This window comes from Ursus maritimus, unplaced genomic scaffold (genome assembly GCF_017311325.1).
Source record: "Ursus maritimus isolate PB19 unplaced genomic scaffold, ASM1731132v1 scaffold_22, whole genome shotgun sequence".
Taxonomy (NCBI): domain Eukaryota; kingdom Metazoa; phylum Chordata; class Mammalia; order Carnivora; family Ursidae; genus Ursus; species Ursus maritimus.
In genome coordinates, this window is record NW_024424675.1 from 47566366 (window position 1) to 47567957 (window position 1592).

General features: G+C 65.1%; 1 protein-coding gene across 1 annotated transcript; it reads left to right on the forward strand.

Moving 5' to 3' along the window:
• On the forward strand, window positions 1-873 carry LOC121104570 (fibronectin type III domain-containing protein 11-like; the record flags this gene model as incomplete). The annotated part of the gene is made up of 1 exon (XM_040637881.1): window positions 1-873. A coding segment is annotated over one exon (873 nt), but the record flags the coding sequence as incomplete, so codon positions are not given.
• Window positions 874-1592: the final 719 nt, after the last annotated feature.

A 1592-nucleotide genomic window follows, 5' to 3' on the forward strand; every position in this document is an offset into this window, starting at 1 on the left:
TACACGGAGCGCCGCACCGCACTGCGCGAGTTCCTGACCGCGGACCTGAGCCCCCACCTGCTGAAGCGCCACCACGCCCGCATGGACCTGCTCAGGAAGTGTTCCTACTACATCGAGATCCTCCCCAAGCACCTGGCCCTGGGCGACCAGAACCCCCTGGTGCTGCCCGGCACCATGTTCCAGCTCATCGACCCCTGGAAGTTCCAGCGCATGAAGAAGGTGGGCACCGCCCAGACCAAGATCCAGCTCCTGCTGCTCGCAGACCTGCTGGAGCAGCTGGACCGCGGCCGCGCCGAGCTGGACGCTCTGCTGCAGTCGCCGGACCCACGGCCCTTTCTGGCGGGCTGGGGCCTGGTGGCGCAGAGGCTGGCCGAGCTGTCGGCGGTCATGGACGGCTTCCTGGCCATGATGGTCCCCGGGCGCTTGCACATCAAGCACCGCCTGGTGTCCGACATCGGCGCCACCAAAATCCCGCACATCAGGCTCATTTTGAGCACTAAGACGCCCGTCCTGTTCGACCGGAAGGGGTCGGTGGCACACCAGGACTGGGCCAGCCTGCGCTGGTTCGTCACCACCCAGCCGGCGGCCCCGGAGCAGTTCGAGCTGCGCTTCAAGCTGCTGGACCCGCGGACGCAGCAGGAGCGCTCGCAGTGCGGCATCATCCCCGTGGCCGCCTGCAGCTTCGACGTCCACGACCTGCTGCCCAACCGCTGCTACAGGTTCACCGTCAAGCGAGCGGAGAGCTACGCGCTGGTGTACGAGCCTTGGCGGGACAGCCTCACCCTGCACACCAGGCCGGGGCCCCCCGAAGGGCCCTCCCCCGGTCGGCTAGGCAAGCCGGGCCTGCCCCTGACCACACTTTCTGAGAGATGATTTTCTAATATTTATCCACGAATAAAGACTATAAACACACACACACAAGTAAAGAAACAAACCTACTTACGTTTTAGAGGCAGCGGCAGCCATGTGAGTGTTTGTTCTGACTCTGCCCGGCCTACCCCCAGCCCCAGGCCCCCCAGGCTCCTGCCCCCTTTCCCAGGGGGCACCCCAGGCTGGACCTTCCAGGACAGCTGATCCCCGGCAGCCGGCGGCCACGAGCAATGATGAGAGCTGCTCCACAGGGCCCTGCCCTGCCAGCCCCTCCCGCATCTCCCCCTTCCCCTCTTCCGCCCGGTAAGCAGCCGTGCGACTTGGCACAGGCCCTGGCTATCTTTTCCTGGGTCCTAAGCCAGGGTTCCCCAAGGGGGAACAGTAACCTCATTAGGGGCAGTCACACCCCATACCATTGCTCCCAGCTTCACCAGAGTCAGGGCACCGGGCACCCAGGCCAAGAGGACATTTTTTTAAGTGACAGGTTCTTCTCCCCAAAACAAACTGAAGCTCATCTGCACTTATGTCGAGGTGGGTGAGGGCCCTGGGCAAGGAGGCTGGCAGAGGGCCTCCCCAAGACACAGGCCAGTGCACAGCTACGGTGCGGTGCGGCGGCCCTCCCCACCAGCCACCATGCCCTGCCCCACCCCGCCCCACGTGGGTGACCAGCCCCTTGCTGCTGCCTCAATAGGCTGTCCTCGCTCCCCCCCCCCCCCCCCCCC